Source organism: Lethenteron reissneri, chromosome 42 (assembly GCF_015708825.2).
Source record: "Lethenteron reissneri isolate LAM-NWPU_2019-01 chromosome 42, ASM1570882v1, whole genome shotgun sequence".
Taxonomy (NCBI): domain Eukaryota; kingdom Metazoa; phylum Chordata; class Hyperoartia; order Petromyzontiformes; family Petromyzontidae; genus Lethenteron; species Lethenteron reissneri.
Genome location: NC_083820.1, coordinates 11,836,339 through 11,858,326, shown reverse-complemented (window position 1 = coordinate 11,858,326; position 21,988 = coordinate 11,836,339). Strand labels below are relative to the sequence as shown.

The 21,988-nt window shown below is 53.1% G+C and overlaps 1 protein-coding gene across 1 annotated transcript in view; it reads right to left on the bottom strand.

Moving 5' to 3' along the window:
* Nucleotides 1-21,988, bottom strand: part of TG (thyroglobulin) — a 111,430-nt gene that overhangs the window by 57,946 nt on the left and 31,496 nt on the right. Inside the window, 18 exon segments of the mRNA XM_061568933.1 lie at nucleotides 661-772; nucleotides 1,784-1,914; nucleotides 2,975-3,041; nucleotides 3,790-4,006; nucleotides 4,898-5,025; nucleotides 7,320-7,463; nucleotides 8,225-8,336; nucleotides 8,971-9,111; nucleotides 9,639-9,853; nucleotides 10,220-10,328; nucleotides 13,481-13,596; nucleotides 16,439-16,561; nucleotides 17,399-17,527; nucleotides 17,935-18,084; nucleotides 18,638-18,829; nucleotides 19,544-19,700; nucleotides 20,368-20,543; nucleotides 21,328-21,558. Coding sequence (XP_061424917.1) covers nucleotides 661-772; nucleotides 1,784-1,914; nucleotides 2,975-3,041; nucleotides 3,790-4,006; nucleotides 4,898-5,025; nucleotides 7,320-7,463; nucleotides 8,225-8,336; nucleotides 8,971-9,111; nucleotides 9,639-9,853; nucleotides 10,220-10,328; nucleotides 13,481-13,596; nucleotides 16,439-16,561; nucleotides 17,399-17,527; nucleotides 17,935-18,084; nucleotides 18,638-18,829; nucleotides 19,544-19,700; nucleotides 20,368-20,543; nucleotides 21,328-21,558 — 2,650 coding nt within the window.

Sequence of the window (21,988 nt, the reverse complement as noted above, 5' to 3'; positions counted from 1 at the left end):
GAGACCCCTAGCCCTGATATGACCCCATTCAGCACCCCCCCCCCCCCAGGCATTCAGGCTGCAATGATCCTCGGAGCTGTGCGAGGTGGCACAGGGTGGAGTCGCTGTGGAGCGATCTGAGCACTGTGCCATGAACCCAACGACCCGGGTTCAATTACCGGCCACGGTCAACATCGGTGCCGATTGTCGCCTGAATCGATCACGGGTCTTCCCAAGGGAACCTGGGGTGATGGGTAAACATCGGCAAATGGAGAGACAAAGGCGGCCGGGCACAGTGCTGGCCACACTCGCCAAGAGATTGAAAGCTAATTTCTTCAGAACTGCTTTTTGTGTTAAGTTTGTTGTCCTTCCCCCGCATCTCCGATTAGCACAGCTAGCAACGTACAGTGTGAAATAAGTTCAACGTACATACGTATAACAGCACTTGCCCCCAAAAGTCTATCGAGGGAACTTTGTCTTTGTGTTGGCGACAGGGGGAAGAGTGGTAGTGCAGTAGTTCAGTAGTGTGGGCCGTCATGACAAGTGCTGTCTAAAAAATCGTGAGAGTATGCTGAGAGTATGCTGCGCCTCCCCTAAGTTGACTCAAATGAGTGCCTTGTGCGATGTTCTAACGTCAGCATTGAGTTGGAGTGGGGGGGGGCGCGGGGGGGGGGCTCTCACCCGTCAAAGAGAGCCATGCCGGTGAGGTTGGCAACGCTACGGAGCAGGACGCCGATCTCGCTGCGGAAAGCCGTGCGGCGGTACAGGCGTCGCACCGGCCCCTCGGCACCGTCTGGGAAATCACAACAACAATAATGTTAATAGCTACTTATCATCATTTCTAAACGTGTAGTTCTTTTGGTATTCACGCCATTCTTACAGCGCAAGGCTATCGCGCGGGAGGGCGCTATGTGTCACCCACGCTACGTGCCACGCACGCTACGTGCCACGTGCGTGCACAGTCCGCAGCGGTTGCCCAGGAGGGGGCGGTGTTGCCATGCGTGATCCCAATTCAGTGATTTGCGGTGAACATGTTCGATTTTGGGCCATGACGCTGGCAAACAATGGCCTACGCGCTTCGAATTACGTCGGGGGGGGGATCTTTAACGTCCACCGTGAAGCAGGCGGCACGTGTTTTATGGTTAACAACCCGGGTGGCCGCTGCATTCGAATCGGCGAACCTCAGCGACGGGCGGTAAACGCGGATGTCAGTTGAATGCGATTCACGACAACTGAGTGCTTGCCAGTGAACACCAATGCCTCCTTCGTTCTCTGGATTTCGTCAGATCGGGAGTTTGGCCTGCCACGTTGACGAGTACATGCGGAGGTTGGTCAGAGAGCCAGTGGACGGCTGCAGCGGTGGCCTCCTCACGAATGTCCGAAACGCTGCTGCCGGCGGAAGATGGAAGAGGGCAGTTGCGTTGCCGTGTGGCTCTACGTGGCGCGGCTCGCGAAGAACGCGGTTGAAAAGCAAAGTGGCGCGACTCGTCCGCAGACTTTCTCCGAAACCGACTCGCACACACGCAATGCGGCTGCACGGAGCGCGGACAGGAAATTTTAGGAAAGTGCCAGGAATGTCGTAAACTCTGTGAGAACCTTCATTAGGCACTGATATCACAAAGTCGCCACGTGCGAGCTCGGCCCGTGATGGATACACAAGGATATCGCTTTACGAGGTTGTAAATTGAAAGCAGGCGCTTTGGCCGAGCGGGTTAATTTAGTGTATCCGGAGTGTGGACGGAGCTCGGCTCTCGTCTGGCGTGAATAAGGAGTCACGACAGGTCGGCTCTCGCGTGGCGCGGACCTCTCTTCTTCCCGCACCCATAGATCTGCCATTCCGAGCGATTGAGCGACGGCAATATAACGTCGGCGGTGCCCTCGAATGTGGAACGCTCTGCAGAGTGGCTGCCGTAGGGCGCTGAGCGCGAAGCCCGGCTGGAGGTACGCGGGAGAGCGGCCCCTGCGGCCGTGATTTATCAAACAATGTCCCAAATTGTTTGGGAACATTTTAAGCTGGGGCTTAATGGTGCGTGTAAAGGAAAGGATGTGTGTATGTGAGCGTGTGCGTGCGCGTGCGTGCGTGTGTGCAGTGCTGGTTGTGATTAGTTCTGCGGGTGCAATGTGCCTGCGCAATACCGTGCCCGTGAATTACGTTATTCCCTTTGTGTTTCGTGCTATGACTTCTTCTATTCATTATCCACAGCAGCCGTGATCAATCCAAAGCAACAATTCATAGAACAACTGCACATTAGCTGATTTCATCGCTCCATCTCTGCAGAGGATGTTGAGCATGCAGCTCTGCGTGCTTCTTCACGCCCTTCTCAGCTTTTGTTACATTATATCCATCGTCGTCCATTTTTGTGATCCATACGTCACAGCAGGTACAACGGTATGATTTTCATTCTCAAGTTCAGTTTTCCGAAAGCACTTTTCACTCGTCAAAATATATATTTGTTCATCCATAACAATGAATAATAATCTCAAGTGGTAACGCACTGCACAGCGTTCGCTCGCTCTCGTAGACAGAGAGAGGACGACTCAGAACCACGATCGGGAAGGCAGCAGCAGCGACGCGGTGAGGAACCGGCACCGAATACCCCTCGCTCCACGCTCTGCGATCCTCGATACATTGAGGCCTCAGGTGCGGGAAGAAACCGGAGCACCTGAAGAAACCCACGCGTGTGAGCGCTGCGCGTGGCCGCGCACGGATGCCTGGTTGCTCAGCAGGATATTTACACGGAGGGAAAACCTCGCACAGACGCCGGCAAGGACCGGCGCCAGCTGAGTTCCCAAACACGTTTGCAGCTAAGCCCTGGCCTGATTTATGTAATCGCCAAGAATTTGGTGTTCATAAAAAAATTACAAGCATTTAGAAAACCCTTTTAAACGATGCGGAGGGAACCATAATCGTGGCAGAGTTATGGGGATTATTTCTTTCACACCCTAAATTTTTCTGAAACCTTCTAAATAAAACGCAGGTGCTTGTGACGCGCACGGGTTAGGCGACGTCACGACGCGCCGTGACGCGGGCGCACTCCGAGCAGGACCGGGGCCGTGCACAGCTGACGGAAATGCCCGCCACATACCCCGTTACGCCAGACGGCAACATTCCTATATGCTACCAAATTTAACCGCGCTTTGGTCGTGTTTACCGACTTTGTTTTGACCGCGCTCCACGCAGACTTGTCGTGATTTTGTTATGGGTGGGGTTGGCGCACTGGACTCAGACGCTAGAAAAATAAGTTTAATCCCCGGTCAATATGCACAAGACTGGTGGGGCAATCATTATTTTACACTGATCTGGACCGCCTCAACCCAAGCTGGGTACCTGGTGTGATACTCGTGAGTAAATATCGTCACCGTGGAGACGACGGTAGCAGCACACCTCCACCAGACACCATTCCCTTCGATGGCCCTGAGCCCATCCGGCATCAATGTCCAGAATACAGCAGCCTTCTTCACGGTCCTCGATGAGCTTCCCTTGCTTAGTTATCCCCCTCACGTCCCACTCTGCTTCCCTCCACCCCAGCAGCCAAGGCTCTCTCATCGACAACCCCCAGTCAACCTTAGCTCTCAGGGCGAGGTCACTCATTCTCTTCTGCTGCCCCCAAAGGGTCTGGAACTTCCTTCCCCCCAGCCGTGCCGGGCCCAAGACCTTCCATTTTGTTCCATCTCACCTGACAGCCCCCGCCACCCCCTCTGTCTCTCTGTAAAGAACAAACGTGCGCACAGCGGTCGCGTTTCGTCACTCTTTGAGTCCACGTGGCGTTGTCCGCTGTTGCTCGTCATAGTCCGTGCGAGCCGTCTCACCTCGCTTCCGGTAGAGCGTCCCGTCGAGCCGGGGCAGCAGGCTGGCGCAGGAGGGCACGCGCGCGGGCCGTTCCAGCAGCTGCTGGCTCGTGCCGCAGCTCTGCGTGTCCGGGTAGAGGAGGCACTCGAGCCAGCCGGCCGGGCCGTCTCCCACCACGGCGGCCTTGCACAGCGCATCCCCCCGGCACCCTGCGGACGCGTCGAGCGACGACGGAGACTCAGCGTGAGTGGCGCGACACATTGATCAGTCAACATCATCAAAATCATCATCATCATCAACATCATCATCATCTATCTGTCCTTTCTGTCAGCTCATGAGTGACAACGAGATTCTCTTCCTTTAGCCACTGTCACCGCTTTGCTCATTAGCAATACTTGATCATCCACACCTTTTACTGTTCGAAAAACAGCAGGCCGTCGTGTGTGCCAGCGCCACGGTCCAAATATTGTCTTCTAAATTACTTGAAAATTTATGAACTGGGAACCCACATCGTAACATCGTGCCCCACTGGCAGACTCATGCGCACGCGCTGGCCGGGGATGCGTTCATCTTGTGCCGAACGGGGGCAGCTGCCACCGTGGAGGGAGTCTGTAGATTTACTGTGCGGAAGCAGGGCCACATTTGCTCATCGGCTAATACAACCATCAGATTCTGTATGCCCTCCCTTAGGCCCTCCATTCCATATTGAAGTAGCAGCTGAATGTAATCGTTTAAATAGTGTCGTTGAGAACGATGGGAGCGCAGCCATCGCAAACATTTTTGTCTTTGAGTCACGATGACGCCATTCACGACTTTACCACAGCTGACGCTCGAAAGAAAAACAATTGTAGGAAGTAATGAGTGTAGTGAGTGAGTTACGTTTGAGGAATTTACCTTGAGTCGAATACAATTGTTGATTTTACATCGGCAAGTAAATAAATATATTTAACGACTTCATAATTTGTTTTGCAATATGTAAAACATACTTGGGCCATTTCCTCCTATTAGCGGCCCCTCACAACATTGATCTAGCCCTGCATGGGAGGCGTGGCATGACCATGAAGTGATGATGGTGATGACAATCCCACTGGATGAATGTATTTTTTGCCGGCCTTACTTCTGAGGCACCACGAGGTGGCCTGCTGCAGGTGAGAAGGCCCTCCGGAAGAGCCAGAAGTTCTGCTGCGCCACGCGCATCTCTGGCTGCAGCGTCACCTCCTCCGGCCGCAGGGTCGAGAACCGTCCCGACACATCGGCTGCTCGCGACCATCGGGACGGCAGGGGCAAGGGAACCCACGGGAATTTGACGTGCATCCTCTTCTGTTGACATACTCGTACGAGCAATGATCACCCGAAATCTGTGTTGATGTTTCTGTGTCTCATACTTTACAATTCATTATTGTTTAAGTACAATTCAATTGTCCAAACCAATTATTGTTTCTGGAAATATTTCTATATTATATTGTGTTTTTGTTATGATTTTTTATTGGCATCATCGTTGTTGTGCTTTGGTTTTTTATGTTTTGGCTTTTGTCATTTTGGTAACCCAGGTCAGTTTCGCGAATGAGAATCATCCTCCCCCTGGTCTCTTGAGTTATCTAAACAACCTTGAAGGTTGTGAGTTCACCATCTTGATTGGGGGTTTGACTCAGCCATCATCCCCATGGAATCGATATGATGAGTACCACTTTGTGCAGGGATATGAATCAAAGCCGACTTTGTGATAGAAAAAATCTACAACTTAACACACGATGGTAGAGCTCAACAAAACGAGACACAGTGACACTGTGACAGGGGATCCTGTGTCCTATAACATTCACCCCTTAAAACTACGAACACACTCCAGCTCACTGTCCTGCGCAGTGGGGACTTCGCGGGTGGACACACGGTGACTTTTGCAAGACATTTCACGTGCTGTACATTCTAAACTGCGAAAATCCCCACAAATAAATTGTATTTGTCAGCGATGTTAGGGAAGCCGAGCATTTATGGACCGTCGCATCCAGCAACTGTGATCTGCCAGGGCTTCTTGGAGGCCCAGGGTAAATTGCCCCATTTTACCACAACTTTTGGTGGCCCCGTTGGTAAGCTCGATATCACACATGTTCAATAATTTCCACGAATACAAACCCTCGTCTTCTGGTGAGTGGTAAGACGCATCCTGCTCCTCTCCAGCCGGCTCCCCGGGCTGAGGTGTGTAGGCCTTGGTGTGTAAGCAGACATCGCGTGGCCCAGCTTCACTGCCTGCACACAAACGAGAGTACTGCGCCGTCGATATACCCATTGCATCGCCAGTGTCTAATTAACAACTACAATGGAAAGGTGCAGCCCCGCAATTGCTTGCTCGCATCACCGCTGGCAGAAGGGCATCTACTATTTAGTCTACGCTTTCACGCTGTCCGACGTCTTGGAAGAGGTAGAAGTACCCACACTTTACCCCGCGGCATGTGAACATACACGGTGGGATTTAAGAAACGTGCACCGTTGCCCAAGAGTGCCCAGGGGTTGAACCGGTGGCCTCTGGATTGCAAGTACGGCGTGCCGAGCATTACAACCACAGCAGCAGCAGCAGCAGCAACCCTCAACAGACGAGCAGAATAAATAAATAACGCACGTCTTACAACAACAACAACAGAAAACAACCCACCAGGAATTCAAATAAAGGCGCGTGAGAGGCAGTTACTCGGACAGCGTGTTGCACGGCGCGAGCTGAAATGTGCCTCGTCATCACGGATCACTCAGCTCGCGAGTAAAGCCGCTATTGAGGGATAATTCAGCTCGGTGAGTAACGCGCTGGCAACGTCTTGGGCCGGCATCAGCGCGCGCGGCAATAAAGACGTCGCGTCCAGTGCATCTTCCTCGCGAGCCGCTGCGCCCCGCGACGGGCGCTCGCTCTGCCCACGCGGGAAAGCGCGGCGAGCGTTACACGAGCCGCGGCGAAAGCGCAGTCGGACGTTTATAACGGATATGCATGTTGATCATACATGCACGGGCGTGAAAATAGAGAGAAAACGTGACGGTCACAATTCAGCGAGTGGCGTAGATTGTTTGCAGGGCAGGACGGTGGACAAAACAGAAAGGTTTTAGCGGGCACTGAACATGTACTTTTCTTGACGGATGTAATCACACAGTGACTTCTGACAGTGTTCACAACCCCTGTCTCCTACTGGATACACAATGTGGTTGCGTCCCTACAACAACAAAAAACAACAAAAATATGACCTCATATTTTCTGATAGATTTTTAATAGACAGTTTTCTGGGGTCCTCCACTGCGCTGCCCCACGTCCCCTGTCTTCCTCCCCCTTCCCTCCTGGGGACGGTGAAGATGAAGGGGGGGGGGGGCGAAAATATGTTCCGGCTGTCTGTGCGCTACAGCTCGACGCGATGGCGGCGAGCACACCACGCAGCCATGTCGCTGCAACAACGTCGCTGCAACAACGTCGCTGACGGGCAGCAAAACTCTTTTTGGGCTCCCAAAGGTCAACGGCTAATACCTCCGCGTCAGGTTGCCCCGCCGGTGTCGCGTGCCCACAGTGGCCGATCCCCACCTGCCCAGAGGTAGATCTGGCTGAAGAGGGCCCCGCCACGCTGCAGGTCCAACGTGAAGCCAGCCTCCAGTGGACCGCTCGAGGGCCGGGCCGCGACTCGGGGAAGGCCGGCGTCCTTCTCGTACGCTCCCAGGTCTTTGAACGCTGTGCGGGGCACGGGCACGAGCGTCGTCAAGAGAACGGGAAGATTCTGACGGCAAGCAAGCGCCAGCGCGGCTGGAGTTGTTCTTCCATCGTCCAGCTCGTCAAGTCCCACTGGGTAGCCTGGTCCCCCCGGAGGTCCTGGCTGCTGGTGCATCGTGAGACACGTGGTGCGTCTGCAACGCTTTTCGACCGAGGTTGGAAACGTTTATGCGTTGGCGCCGTCGGTTCATGCGTAACGCGTAGGGGGCACTATCACTCTCGTGAAGATGATTAAATCTTTCTTATTTGTTGAGATGGGGCCAGCTGGACCAACGGGTCACACAGAATGCAGGCAAAAGGCTAAAAGAGCCAATTAAAGACTTTGTAAATATGTAAATTAATTTTGTACTGCAGACACCTTCCACGTTGCTGATTAAATACTCTCGACGCCAAACGCGCGTCGGAGAGCGTCACGCACCCCGCGTGAGCGCACTGTGGAACAAGAACAATCAGCACGGCTCCCCGCCGTCTTTTTGTTTGGCGGGACGTCCGACCGTTTCGCTCCCCGTTCCCGAGAACTTCGTCAGGATCCAAATATCGACTTCCCGAAGAAGCACCCAGCACGCGCAGCGGAGGCGCAGGCCGTCTACGGCGAACGACGCGCTGGCACAACCCCGGGAAACACATCGAAGCGCCGCACAGCGCAGCCGCAGGAACCTGGACGGCGGCGGTGGTAGCAGCAGCAGCAGCAGCGGTAGAAGCGACAGCGGAAGGTGGATTACTGGCGTTGTAGTGGACGCCGCCGAGGCTGAAGCCGAAGGTGCGGCTGGGCTTGTGCACGCGCAGCCCGGAGCACTCCCCGTCGCCGTACTCATCCGCCGTGCGCGGCCACCCCTGGCGCGTGGCACGTGAGCACCGTGGGGCCCGAGAGCAACGCGCACACGAGCACGCCTGCCGAGAGAGACGCTCACGCACCCATGCACACAACAACAACAACCATCGCCGGTCGTCACGAAGGGGCGGTGATTTAACCGCGGCGCTTTGTAGTGCAGCTGACTAACCGCGACACTATCGCTCCCCACCGCTGAACATACACGCATGCACACGCACACACGCGTACGTAAAGTCAAAATTATTTTCTGATCAAATAAGCATTGAAGGCGGTGCCCATCTCCCGTTTGCAGGCCTGAGCCAATGGTAGAAATTCAACGTTCAGATATCACCTGCCACGAATTTTAGCAGTGGCCGCAAATTGAACCCAGGTCACAGAGTCGGCAGCGCATCACATCAGCACTCCCCATGTACATACACACACACACAGATGCGGGCGGGCGCGCGCACTCACACAGCAGCACTGGCACGCTTTCACACGAGGGCACAAATCTGGGTGCTCCGTGCCAGCACACCACACGGGCACGGACTGTAAAGAGGTTTTGGCAGGGAGTTCAGTTCACGATTAGGCGATGTGGGCCTGCCACTGGGTATGACCCCTGCGGGTCTCACAGGGCTGCTGAGAGCCTCTGCGTGCGCTCTGCCGCTTCTTGGCCGAGTTGATCAAGGCGTGTTGCCGTGGTGCAATGGTGACCGCACTGGGACTTGAGAGGCCGCCGATCCGATCTCCCGGCGCCTCCCTCTCCACCCGCAGCATAAATGGGGACACCGCAATCACCTGACGTGCAGTGGGGCAAAGCGTGGGTACTCACACCTCTTCTAAGACATCTAGCCAGCGTGGAAGAGTAGGCCGAATACCCTCTGGATTGCAAGTCCAGTGCGCTAAACATTACACTGCGGTGGCATCCCTCTGTGACGATGAAGTACAGCATCGTGAGATGTGGTGAAACGTGTCGCCCACCCGAGTCGATGTACCGAGCAGCAGAGCCACCTGTCTTGGCTGTTTCAGGATCGCTCTCTATTCGAGGCGGCTGCCTTCCCGGTGAAGCTGTGAGTCTGGAAGTCTTCCTGGGACATTAAAGGTCACGGTTTTTTGTCGTCTGCGTAACGGTGCACCGCTCACGGCAAGACGCTTACACGCAGTTCTCCGCTCGACCGGCATTGCGAGATATTCTTCTTCTCTCGACAAGTTCCCGGCGTTTTTGTTCGTTGGGCGGCGGCAACCCCAGGGAGTTTAATCGGGGACTGAGTTTGCGCCATGGATGAACGGGACCGGCTCGGTCAGCTGCCCTCACGCTCGCGTGCGCAATCGCGGTCATCACCGTTGTCGAGCGGCAGCTCCTTGAGCAGGAAGCCGTCGCAGCACGCCTGCGCGCTGCACGCCGAGCGGCAGTAGAGGTGCGCGTCCGGCAGGGTCGTGGTGCCGGCCGGCAGGGCCAGGGTTCGATACGCGCCGCTCGCCGCGTTCCCGAAGCCCGTGGGGCGGTACAGTTGGCCGTCCCACAAGGGCAGCTCGTGGCCTGTGAGGAAATAAAGATGTCGGGAGTAAAAAACAAATCGATCTGTCTCCTCCGTGCTGCCACGCTGTTTGCCGGTGGCCCACGCTTGTCAGTGCCGCCGTGTAGGTTTTCGCGCTCGTGCTGCATCACACTAAACGACGCGCGTTCGGGTTGTGCCGCTGGGCGGTTCGGCGACACGTCCTGACGTTTCGCTCCACGTGCCGGGAGCCTAAAAAGCACACCGCAGAGCTTACATGGAAGCCGCAGTATCATTGCTTGATCACTATGAACGTTTGCGGTTTGACCTGGGCCTTACGAGCGGTGAACGCAAGACAGGATAAATCCGCCGCGTGCCATGGTGAGAGGACTCAGGGCACGCTCTCCTACCCTTCTTCCTGTAGACGGTGAAGACGGAGCCGGGAGAGAGCGACACTCGCGGGCGGCAACTGAGCCGCTCCACCCAGCTCGAGTCGGGGTCCCCGAGGAACCCAGGGGCCTGCGCATGGGGGGGGGGTGGGGGGGGCAAAGATGTCTCAGACAAATCACAAAGCGCACGTGCGATTGTGCGCGGGGTGGGGAGCGGTGGGACAGTGGTTCGCGCACTACGCTACAAACTCGGCAAACCGAGTTCAATGCCCACTCACGACTGATAACAGTGGCAACGAATATCTGAACCTCTCCTGGGCCTCCACCTGGGTCAACTCAGCTTCAAATGAGTACTTGGTGCAGGGGTGTAAAAATATCCCCACTGATGTTGGCCACCCACCCCCTCGTGTGCCGTGACGAACCTTCATGGGTGCTCACAAACGGCACTTGTCACAACAGTGTGTTCAGGGACGTGGTGCGGTGATTCATGCACTGGGCTGTAAACCTTGGCGACCTGGGTTTGATTCCAGGCCAAGGTCTAACATCAGTGGCAAGCGATATCTGAAGTGGGCATCCACCTTCACTCACTCGCATTGACCAGTGTGGTGAAGTATGGTCAAATAAACCCCCTTGATCAATACGGCATTGGGGAGCAGTGGATTTACCATAATACAGTAGTGGATTAACCGAAAAGTAGAAATTAATATTTTTTTGTCCACAAAGTGTATGCACACACCTCTAACAAGGCATTTTATTTAAGAGATAAATGCACAGCTTACATGTAGTACTGGCATCCAAATAGACCGTAAGGTAAACAACTGATCACACGTGAAGTGCTCATGCATTTATTTACAGTTATTCGTGAATAACAGCTGAGACGTTTGTTTCTATGTGTGTAACTACCTTCCCAATGAAAGGTTATTCATGTCAAAGCATCAACAATGGACATTGCAATGACCGCAATAAACACGACGCACAGCGAAATGCCAAGCGCACTCTTCTCCTCGAGTGAGACACGCTCTGACACGTGCTCTGTGCTTGGTTTTGTTTTTGCTGGCTGGGTGGGTTTTGTGAAATGGACGAAGCTCCATTTTGTATTGTTGTTGTTATTGTTATTATTGTTTGATGTATTCCACTCGTGCACCCAGGAAAGCCTCGGGACTATTTCTCAAGGCTCTTACAGCAGGGGCCAATGTTGCCATTTGTAATCCAAATTGAATCATTTGCGGGGATTTCTTTTTCAACATTGGGATGATTGGGCAATACTGGTTACATTTTATTTAGCTATGGGAGGAAACCAGAGAACCCGGGGGAAACCGGCGCAGAACAGGGAGAGAATAGAGAGAGAGCGGGGGGGGGGGGGGGGATACACAAACTCCCCACAGAAAAGGTACTCGAGTCAGGAATTGAACCCAGGCAATACTTGGTGCGAGGCACAAGTGGTGCCACTGCGCCATCACCATTCCAACACCAATCTTAATAAATCAAAGAGCTAAAAAATTCCTCCTTGCGCAGTGCATTATGCTTCCTGTGTATACGTGTCTGGCCTTGGTATCTGCCAAGAATAATGGAAAGGATAAACAGTCGGCTTGGCAGGATCCCATAGACCTCGCTGACAAAGCACCCATGGCCTTGACACAAGCCATGCTGTGGACCTGCTTTAAGCAATGGCAAGCCGGGCTCTGCCAAATATATGAAGCCTGCAGAATTATAAAAATAATGTTTGTCAATTTGTCATTGCTGATGAACCTGAGTGCATGCCTATACAACTGCTGACAATATTTTGCAGTTGCTAGCACCTGCTTTGCAGATGCGCTGGTCCAAATCTAAATATTGTGCATGTGCATTTCTCATTGTCAAATATCCTGGAATCAAGAACACACACAGAGAAGCATGGGGAAACAATATATATCAGCCCGAGCCACCACACAAACAACTTATGTAAAGTTCCCAGCGACAGGTTATGCGCGGTATGCACATTAGTGATTTCCTGAAACCAGTGGGGGTGCTGGCATATCAGGGGCCCTCAGCTGTGACATGTTAACTACCTCGCCTGTATATTTGCAGTTTATATGTTCTCCCTGTGGTCGCGTGGACTTTTCTCCGGGTCCTCTGGTTTTCCCCTCCACATTTAGAAACATGCGTTTAGCGTATTTGGCTGCTCTAAATTTCCACATGATGATAAGCCACTTTGTTGAGCTGTCATTTGTGGCCAGGTCACTTATGAAAAATTAACCCCTAAAAACAAAGTTTATATGTGTGGCGGCTAGAGTCCTCTCGTCCTCTGGCTTGAAATGGCTGCCACCTATGGGTCAGATGATTGCCTGCCACCATTAAGCAATTGGTAATTAAATATAAAAAAATTCCCTAAAAAGTGTAAAAAAAATTAAAAAAATTTTCACGAAAATAAATTGTCACGCACAACGTGTCTGTGTGCAAAATGTCAGCTCGATTGGATCACGGGAAGTGGGTTAAAAAACGACTGAAAGATTTGCACGGTCGTAAGCGCGCAAGCAAGCAAGCAAGTGAACTTAATAAAAATGTACCCGTAAAAACAAAGTTTTTCACTCTAAATCCTTTATATGCGTGGCGACTAGAGTCCTCTCGTCCTCTGACTTGAGATGGCTGCCACCTATGGGTCAGATGATTGTCTGTCAGCATTAAGCAATTGTTAATTAAATATTTAAAACATTTTCCCCAAACAGTGTAAAATTTAGGAAAAAAATTTTCACGAACATTAATTGTCTCGCACAACGAGTCTGTGTGGAAAATGTCAGCTCGATTGGATCACGGGAAGTGTGTTAAAAAACGACCGAAAGATTTGCACGGTCGTAAGCAAGCAAGCAAGCACGCAAGCAAGCAAGCAAGTGTAATTAATATAAAGGATTTAATAAAGGATTTAAAAAGAGCTACGTAACTCAGTGGAGCCTTACCTGGAAAAATAAAAAAAAGTTTAGTTTAGTTTTAGTTGGGGGCCCTCCTTTCAATATATAAAGTCCTCGTGAGATTACGAAAGAGATATATAGACAAACTATAGATGTAGTGAGCTGTGAGAGATGTGAGAGATGTAGACAAGAGATAGATGCAGTGGCATGAAGAGATTTACAGCAAATATAGAGAAGATAGAGATGAATTGGCATCTTAATGTTAATTTGCTTGTTATGTTAGGATTTGAGCTGATATTTGGGCACTAAGCTTTTGCTCGGTTTTCTCATTCCTCACGCCGCCACTGCCTACAACCCAATGTCCAGCCGCAAGCTCCCAAAAAAGCTCCTTGCGTACCTCCGGCGCTGTCTCGCACTGATAGCTTTCCCGCGAGCCGTTGTAGAAGTGGCAGGAGCTGACGTCACCCTGGGTGGAGAAGACGAGGAAGTCGCAGCGCTCTTCCTTCAGGCACTCTGCCAGAGACACGGACAAGAGCGCACGGAGCGATCGAGATCACACGCACGTCCTGCTCGCGATGCTGACACACGCGCGCGCACTTCAGACCTGTCAGCCGCGAGGTGGCCGGGTGGCTCGGAGCTCGGAGCTCTTGGCGGGCCCCACTGAGAACCTGGGTTCAAACCCAGGCAGCTGCCTGTGATTAAACCAGACTCTCAAGTGTTGCGAGTTGATGATCTCAGCCCAGCCATCAATGACTACGTGAGACAAATATCACGTTAAATCTGATTCTGCACTTCGTTGGATGAAAAATGTCCAACTCTTGAGAACGGTAATTATCACTTCCACTGAACATTACTCTCAGTGGCAGAGTCGCCACACCAGAGCTGTTCCCTGCTGTGCGGACCGGAGGTCACTTGGAGGAATGTCAGAGACCGTTCGGTGATGAAAACCGATTCAGTCGGCCGCTCCCTCACAAGCAAGGCTGCACTGGGGGTTCTTTATCCCAAGCGACGGCGCGGACCACACAATCAGAACAAAATTCGGGCTAAAGACCTTTTTAGTTATCCTAGCCGCCGTGCGGCGAGATAATATTGTGGTACGCTGGCAACGTACACGTCGTAGACGTCAACTTACACTTAGCTTTTTCAATTTCGGCATGTTTTTTATTTACTGTAAAGTTAAATCTAGGTTATTCCTGTGCGTATGCTGTCTTCGTGCTATGTAAAGAAATCTGGCAACAATTAAATGCCATCCATGTGTAGCGCATGTACAGTGTCAAGGTACAATTGCATCACGTAAATGATTTATTTTGACGCGCACCACTGCACCATCAACACCTCATCAAACCACGTAAGGCAGCGCGCCAGCGTGATGCGGCGCTGCGCAGCGTGAACATCAACACGGTTTGGCAGGCTCCGCTTCGATCGGCGAGTGTGAAAGTGCGGCGGTGACGGGACAACTCCCGACGAGAACTCCCGCGCAAGTCGCCCGAGTCGCTTGTCTGGAACGACGAGCCCCCCGGGGGGGGGGGGGGGGCCGTCGGCTCGTCGGCGGCCGTGAGCCACGTAACTTCCCCGGAGGCTGTGCGGCCTCGCTCTAGCCCGCCGCCACGGCCCCGAGGGGCGGCACGAAGGCTACGGAGAGTCACCGCCACCTCCTCCTCCCACCCCCCACGCGATCGGTCTGTCAATTCGTTTGCGCGAACCCGTCGGCTTCCACATGCCGACCCGGTGAACCACTTCTGCTCCGTTTAAAACAATATTTATTTTTCTGTGAGCGGTTGAGTTTTCAGCGGAATTAGTGGTCAGTTTGACATCCGAACATGGCGAATGTTGACGCGCGAGTTTTTTCTTTCTTCCCAAACGCACGCGAGCGTATTCTGTGACTGGGCGTCCACGTGCAGCCGCTCCATCAATCCACTGCTAGATGAGGCCTTCCACCTCCCTACGCCCCATGGGCCGTTAGGGATGTTTGATCGTGCTTTACCGTGCTGGTCAGTGCAAGATGGTAAAGGTGCGGATCAACGCAGAACAACAACAATGGACATTCGTGCACTGCTTTCTGCTGCCCAAAACGCCTAATGCACCACTCTGTTGGGCATGGTGGACACCCATCCCTGGACTGAGCAGGTTCAAGCCTGCTCAGCTTCTGAGATCTGAACAGATCGGGTGCATTCTTGGTGGCTTGGTCAAAGGTGAAATGAAGTGTTTTCTGAAACGAACTACATTCTGAATAATGAGTTTTAACTGAAATGACCCTTGCAAATCCATTGCACATCCAGATGGGAGAGTGATTAATGTCCCTGCCACACTCTCTGCTCCAGCAGAAATTGCTTCAGTACCTCCGCTGCCAAGATGTGTAAATGTCAATAATAGGTGGCAAGCTGAAGAGGTTAACGCACTTACATCAACTCCAATTTTCGCAGGCAACGTTAGATCATACTTTCCTTCCCCACCTGGAAACAATTTGACTTCAGGGTTTTGTTTGTGGGGGAGAACGAGACGGAAACGCTGTGCGCACGACAGAGCGACAAACCCACGTCATCCCGGTTCGTGACCATCAACGTCACCGTTCGCTGAGAAACGGATTTTCGAAATCCTCTCTTTTATAATCCTTCTAAATCCAGACATTTATATTTTGATTAGTTTTTGCACAGAAGCAAAAACATATTCTCCGCTTGGCACGACACGCAGCTTCTTTATTAATAATATTGTTGGCGACGTTGTAAAGGAGGCAAATATCCAGGCATGCGAATTCATCCAACCACGTCTCTGTATGACGTCCCTCGATATCACACTCTTACAACAACGGGATATTGATGCAATTCACGCAGCTCGAATATTTTATCCAAAGCAACGGCACCAACTAGTCGCTGGGCAGAGCCCCGAAAAACATTCCAGTGGGACCTCGGGAAGGTGGTGCGATACCAGCTCCAACCTCTACACATTGCTTTTGGCAGTGCAACAGACACTGCGGTCTGCAATGCACTCCTACAGCGCCCTTGTCAATCCACTGCGGGTCATGGGTGTTGTTTAACCATACCTCACCACGCTGGTCAGTGTGTGGTTTGGTAACGATGGGGAGGACATAAATTGTAACATTATTAAAATTACTTACGATTTTTATAATGGTTGAAATGCAATAGTGGAGCATGATTAAAAAAAAAAATCCTGGAGACAATTTGTTACATGGGCCAAAATGAAAATAGTTTTTTTGTGTTAACTTTGATTTGGATTTACATTTTGTATATTACATTTTTTAAAATAGTCAAGGTGAGTGGACCGTTTGGCATCCACCACGGGTGGTGTGTGCGTGTGTGCGCATGCGCGCGTGGTGTGTGCGTGTGTGCGATCGCACCTTGCAAACAGCGCGGCTCCACCTCCTGCACAGGCCCCGTCTCCGTTCGAATTCTCAGCGCCACTGCGTCCACCGCCCCGAGAACCAGGTCCTCCGATGGGACCTCCTCAAACATCCTGCGGACTGCGCGACGCACGCCAGAGCTGTGGTGAGAGGCATCAGCAGTACTGTACCTCCACGCAGTTGATTGACTTGACCAATCAGAATAATTACCTTTAATAGTGCCGTGGTTGGCATGGGCACCTGTTGCAAGGAATAGAAATGGGGCACCCTGGCTGGTTTCATCCCTCTTCCTAGCCCGGCATTTGGTCCTCTCTGGCCTGGGGGCTGCGGTGCAGTTGCACCACCTGCACACTCGGCAGCTACGCCACTACCACTCACTCAGGAAAGTATCACTGAGCCTCAAGGGTCTATTGCAGGAGGATCTTCTGTGGGGATGTTTGGCTTATTCAATTCGTGAGTGTTTGGCTGTATGTGGGAGTAAAGCGGAGTACAGGGAGAAATCCCACACGTACCAAGGGGTAATACTCAAAGCTTCGCACAGCTAGATTTAATAATCCATTGCTCTACTGCCCTCACCACCTTACACCGAGCTAAGAACACTTGTAATTTCAGGGAAGTATCCCATCCATGTACTTAGCCGGCTGAACTCTGCTTTTATGTTTCCCATATGCAATACATAGACTAAGCCGAACTCAGGAGGTGACAAACACTACCCAGGGACGTTCCCCCACCTCGCGCTAGAGGTAACTTGTAGGGGCTCCGTCCTGGTGGGACACCTGGTCGAGGTTGCTGGCCAGTACTTGACCCGCTACGCGACTACTCCAGCCGTAGTCGACTCGCACTCCCACGGCGGCTCTTCGTGCCACGTGGGTGCCCCGGGCGAAGCGGGTGTTTGCGCAGCAGGCATGTGATGGCGGCGAGCGTTGTTCGTGCTTGGCCTACGAGTGGTGTGTTCACCTTCATCGTGGCCTCCCTTGGTCGGCTTCTCTCCCTCGTAGAGGCCCTCTGGGTCACAGTAGAGTTCCACTCGCTCGCCGGCCCCCAGCTGCCCCCGTCTCAGAGCCTCCCGCTCGCACGGCGTCCGGCCTGCGGAGACAGACGTCCCCCGCTCGGGTTTGCGTAACTCACCCTACCGAACATCTGTGAAAAATAACTTTATAGCTTACTAGTTTCCTCCAGTATACATAAATATTCTGATTCCGAGTCCCGGTTTCCCATCTGAAATGTCAAAGCGTCTTCCTGCTCCAATGAGCGTGGGGCAGCATTCGTCTATTACACCTTCAACATCGCTGCTCGTTGCTGGCCGCTCGGCGTTTTTGTGCCTTTTGACCTGTGCTCAGAAACCCTCGTTATATTTACAAATACATAAAAAAACAGTCCCGGTTAGAGAATCAAAAAGTCCCCCAACCGCAGAGTGTGAATGAACGTAAAGGAGACGCGACATCTGTTCCAACCGTGGGAGCGTCGTAGGGCGGTCGACGCGCAGCACCTACACTGGGAGGCGGCGGCGGCGCCGGCGGTCAAGGTGCCGGAGTCGGCGGGGCACGGCGTGCAGGCCGTCTGCCCCGGCTCGTCCTGGTAATGATCGGCGGGGCACGGCGCGCAGACCCCGTCTCTCCACAGCGAGCCTCGGAGACACGCGGCTGCGCGGCGAACGACACGGCGGGGGTCAGGCTCCGTTGAAGTGAAAATCTTAATTTTGTTTTGATATTGGTTACACATCCAAGCACTATCCAGGATCACAGGGATGGCGGGGGTTAGGCTCACCTTCGGACATCCACTGTTGACTCCCCACAAAGTGTTATCTATTTTATCAAAACGCGAGGAATGCTGGGCTCAGGCAACTTACCATCTGGGATTCAAACTCAGGACAAGCCACCACCACCGTGACAACTTTGCAATAACACTCATGATGGTTTTTACACATATACAGCGCGTCTGAAAAGTACTTTGCCGATTTGTGGAACTGCCCGTGGGCATGGGACGTGTTCATTGGACGTGTTCCTGGGACGTGTCCATGAGACGTGTTCTTTGGATTTTTTTCTGGGGACGTGTCCGTGGGACGTGTCCGTGGGACGTGTTCTTGAGACATGTTCACGGGATGTGTCCGTGGGACGTGTCCGTGGGACGTGTCCATGGGACGTGTCCATGAGACATGTTCACGGGACGTGTCCGCGCCAGGGTCGCGCGACTCACCGCATCCTTGCGCGATGCGCACATAGCCCGGCTCGCAGGCCATGCGGAACGCGGGCGACGTGTCGTAGAGCTCGTCCTTGCGGAAGCGGGCGGCTCCCTCGGAGGAGTAGTCGCGGCCGTTGAGCGCCAGGCGGTAGCCGCGATTGTCCAGCAGCTGCGCGAAGCGCTGGGCGTGCGCAACAAACGCACGCTCTGCGCGGCAACAAAGAAAGATCCCCCCCGTAGCTTTAGCGAGACTTTTTTGGAAAGTGCTGTTAGCGTGCACCTAATGAAAACCAACGTGGCACACGAGGGGGTGGGTGGCCAGCACCATGCCTGGCCAATGCTAACACACCACACTCGGTACTCAATTAAGGCTGAATCGATTTAGGGGAGACCCAGGACAAGTTTAGATAATTGTGACTGGTGTTGGCTGTGAGCAGAAATCGAACTCGGGCCGCTGGGTTCATAGCGCGTTAACCGTTGCACTGCTGCACAGCACGCACAGACGTGCAATGTATGTCAACTCCTCTACTGCACCACCACACAGATCATCATACTCATCATCTCTCACGATCCTGCGATGTTCTCACTTGCGGAGTACCCGGAGGAAACCCACACATTGTGAGGGGGGGCGGGGGGGGTAATACTCAACCCCCGTACAGATGGAATTCAGATGGTAATTAATCCACTTGCTGTGCTGCCGTCGTGCCCTGGCCGTAAGCTACGAGATGGGGACGTCGACGCCCATGGGTACGGAGGGAGTTGAGCAAATGTGTGTGACCCACCAACTGTCACTGCCACCACCACAGAGCTGGCTCACAGGCCACGTGCAACATCGCGCCAGGCACGATTATGTACCTCCGATTAGCACGGTTGGGTCCGTACGGTGCGAAATAGGTGTGCTGTATATGAGCAAGCGCTGACCGATGTTGTGCAGGTCGGGGTAGCTCTGGACCGGCAGTCTCGAGAGCGAGCTCCTCCACGTGACGTTCACCAAGAGGCGCAGCGCGTCCTGGCATCGCACCCGCACGGAGGCGACGTCGCACACCGCCACCGCGGCGGAGCCTCCGCCTGGGGCCGACTGCACGCGCGCACGCACGGGGCAGGGGGAGTGGGCAAGCACGTGGGCGCGTGTGGCAAAGGTGCTGAAAATCATTGCACGCGGCGATAGACATCGCTCCGGCTCAACCAGGTGGCGCTAGGTGGTGGTCAGCTCCAGCTGGGGGGGTGAGCACTGCCCTCTGCTGTGTGGACCAGAGGTCACTTACAGGGATCTCAGCGGTAAGTCTGTGATATCCGCTTCCGTGGGCTGTTGTCTAGCGGAGAGAGATGCACTTTTCTATGAGAGATCTGACTCAATATTTTGTCTCAAAACACGATCCCAATTGCACAATAATAAAAAAAAAATTTGATTTGATTTTTTATTCTCGAGAGAAAAAAGTCAAGCTGAGTGGTGGTGTTTGCTTAAGTTCTTAAGGGGATGCCCATTGCTGTCGGGAATTCTGAAACTGTGAAGGAAATTCCATATTACAATGACGAGAACAGGCAGGGCCAGATTAACGCAAGGGCTTTAGGAACTGTAGCTCTATGGCCGCGGATTTTGAGCAAGTGGTGGCGATGCTATCTCCGGTCCAGTGAGGTAAACGTTACGTCACGGCAGCTTCCCACCTTCGCATTACATAAATACATGCACCCGCGCGTTCACAGGCCGCGCACGTGCGCGCTACCCCGTAGCGTGGGTGACCCACCGCTGGTACCTGCGCGCCATTGGCAAGGTGACAGAATCCCCGGGCAGTGAGGTCTGCGAGCAGGAAGGAGTTGAATGATTCCAGGAGGCCCTCGTATTCCGGGTTGCACACCTTCTCCTCCGGGAAGCGCAGCGTGAAGGAGATGCTCAGCTGCACCGCCTGCCATGGGTGGATTTCTAGACGGGGAGGGTGAGGATGGGGGGCATGGGTTGGCAGCCAAAGCAATAAGAAGAGACACTTTTTTCGAATTCGGTAAAAAAGAAAAACTCAATCATTCAAGAGCCGCGACGCGCGTGAATAACGTCACGAAGAAGCAGCATGCTGCTGACCCCTGGGTTAGACGGTGGGAGGGCGAGTCACACATAAAGGCCATGATAATAATTTGTAATTTGTAACACGTAGAGTTTTCATTCACTCTCAGAGAGAGAATGGTTTAGAGGTGTGGAAACCCCCAGCTGAGAGGGAAGGCAGAGCCAGAACTGGTGCCAATACTCTCCCAAGCTCTGTGGTCCTACATTGGCATGTTTGGGCAACTCCCTGACTCACTGGAACAATTTCATGACAATTGTCGACAGCAAACGTTACTGGCCAACAGTTGCCACGGCATTTCCTTTTGTAAACATGTAATGGCCTGAAATAAAAACAAATGTGATTGCAGCTTCCCTCTGCGATAAAACAAATCTGGGGTGGCAACTTCCAATCATATAACAGACAGTGGGCACACGTGACTGCTTCATGTCAAGCGCTCTTCATTTGAGAAAGGGCAGCTTCAAGTCAGTGCGCATGAGTGGGGTGTGGACAGATGAAAAATAAAGCCTTCCGCTCAATTGCCTCTCCGATAGTGCTCACGTTAATCCCTTTGCTTAACCTTAGACACATCCACGCCGCCGGAAACCGCCATTAATCTCTGCGCACGTTCCAGGCGCGGTCCAGCGTGTAATTGACCGCGACGGCGGTTACCCTGGCAAGCGTCCGGCTGTGGCGATGACCCGATCCACTCCCCGCTGGTGGCGTTACACTGGAACTCTTGCGGCGCACCACCACCATGGCCGGCTCCGTCCAGGGTGCGCGCAAACCCACGCAGGCACGCCAGCGAGCACCGCTGCAGCCCGCCGGCGGTGGTCCCATCCTCGCACACCAAGGCCCACCCTCCCGCACGCCTCTCGTCTTGGGGCAGCTGGCACCGCGGCTCTGAGAGCAGAGAGCGCGCAGCGGAGGAAGAGAGAATCGATGAAGTCACAGAGAGATATGAAATCACAGGGAGGTCGCGAACAAACTCATTGAATCTCCATCTCGCCTCTGTACACCGGGCAGTGTAAGTGGGCACAAGCGCGGTTAGTCGCTCGTCAAGTTGCGTGTGTCCGGGTACAGTGTGGGTGCTGCCACCTCTTCCAATACGTCTGGCTAGCGTGGAAGAATAGGCCAAATACCCCATAAAAGGCCTCTCTGGTACTCGTTCTAGAAGAGGTCCTTTCGTTAGCAATGGCATTAGCAATAAATAATGCATTTCCACATAATGCCCATGAGTTTGTGTCCAAAATGTAGGTTTCAGTTTGGTGTTTTAACAACTAAACACCTGTTTTGTTGCCAGATAAAAGGGGAAAAACCTATTCTCATATTT